Raw genomic sequence first — 1,600 nt, forward strand, 5'->3', positions numbered from 1 at the left:
CCGGCGCCTCCGCTCGTGTCCCCCATGGGCTCACCAGGTGGGTGCGGGGGACACCCCGCTCTGGGGACCCCCCCGGCCGTGTGCGCCCCACTCGGGCACCCCCCTGGCTCTGGGGACGCCCCCGGCTCTGGAGACCCCCTTGGGACCCTCCCCCTGGGCTGTGGGGGCCTCCTCGCACAGCCCCCACCGTGAGACCCCCTCTGAACACCTCTCCCGGGCACCCCCTTAATCTGTGGGACCCCCACCGGCCATGGAGCCTCCTCGGGCTCTGGGGACCACCCTCGGGCACCCCCGGGCTGTGGGGACCCCGCTGGATGGGGAGGGAGGTGCTGGGGAGGCCCCAAACCTTGCCCCCCCCCCCCCCCCCGGGGTTGGGGGGGGGGGGGGGCTTTGGGGGGTTTGGGGGCAATTTGGGGGCAGATTTGGGGGACGGGGGCAGTTTTAACCCTTGAGGTGGCACCTTGGGTGGGTAAATGTCCCCTCATGGGGGCAGGGGGACACTGTGGCCCCCTCAGGGACCCCCTGGGTGCTGTGTCTGGGCTCTGGGCCTTCTGGGGGGGTCCCTTAAGTACCCAAACTCTGAGGGTTTTGGGGGGGTCATGTTCAGACTCGGATGGTTTTTGGGGGCACCCCACAGCCCCCAAGCTCTGGGGTCTTGGAGGCTCCATGCCCAGTGCCAGAGGATTTTGGGGATCCATGCCCAGGCTCTAAGAGGTGTTGGGGCTCCATGTCCAGTCTCAGAGGGATTTGGGGGTCTGTGCCCAGTCTCAGGCTTCTAAGATCCTGTGCCCAGATTTTGGGGTTCCAGGGCTCCTATGGCCAGCCTTTGATGGTTTTGGGGTGTCCCCACCCATGTTCTTTGTCCTGTCAAGGATGTCAGGGTGTGTGGGGGCCACCAGGTGATGGGGTCTGGTCCATGGGGATTTCAGGGGTCCCTGACAGTTTTGGGGTCCCCCAGTGTCATCCAGGCTGTCAAGGATGTTGGGGTGCAGGGGAGCCACCAAGAGCCAGGTGATGGTTGATGGTGGGGTCCAGGCTTAGAAGATTTTGGGGGGTCCATCCCCAGCCCCTGATGGTTTGGGGGGGTCTGTGCCCAGGCTCCAAGCCCAGCCCGTGACGGTTTTGGGGTGTCCCCCTTCCCTGGTGTTATTTGTGCTGTTGGGGATGTTGGGGTGTGGGAGGATGGCACCAAAGGGATCCGGGTCTCTGGGGGTTTGGGGTTCTGTGCCCAGCCCCCGATGGTTTGGGGTGTCCCAGGTGTTCCCAGTCTCTGGGGGGTTGGGGTACCTGTGCCCAGCCTGACAGTTTTGGGGTGTCCCCTGCAGTGTTGTTCACGCTGTGGAGGATGTTGGGGTGTGGGGGCCCCACCAGGAGTTGGGTGACAGTGCCAGGGGGGTCCAGTCTCTGGCCATGTGGGGGTCTGTGCCAGGCCCTGATGTTTCAGGGTGTCCATGGGTGCTTTGGGGTCCGTGCCCAATCTCTGGGTGTTTCAGAGTGTCCATGCCCAGTCCCTGGCTGTTTTGGGGTGTCCATGGGTGTTTTGGGGTGTTTGTGCCCAGCCCCTGGGTGTTTTAGAGTGTCCATGGGTGTTTTGGGGCCC

The 1,600-nt window shown here is 64.6% G+C and overlaps 1 protein-coding gene across 1 annotated transcript in view; it reads left to right on the forward strand.

The window, feature by feature from the left end:
* The first annotated feature begins 6 nt into the window (after positions 1-6).
* DTX3 (deltex E3 ubiquitin ligase 3) overlaps positions 7-1,600 on the forward strand; it is a 4,956-nt gene continuing 3,362 nt past the window's right edge. Inside the window, exon 1 of the mRNA XM_042020588.1 lies at positions 7-37. Coding sequence (XP_041876522.1) covers positions 25-37 — 13 coding nt within the window. The 5' untranslated portion in view covers positions 7-24. The remainder of the gene's footprint in view (positions 38-1,600) is intronic.

Source organism: Corvus kubaryi, unplaced genomic scaffold (genome assembly GCF_017639235.1).
Source record: "Corvus kubaryi isolate FWS band 111438036 unplaced genomic scaffold, C.kubaryi_AGA036_p1.0 37027, whole genome shotgun sequence".
In the NCBI taxonomy this organism is placed as follows: domain Eukaryota; kingdom Metazoa; phylum Chordata; class Aves; order Passeriformes; family Corvidae; genus Corvus; species Corvus kubaryi.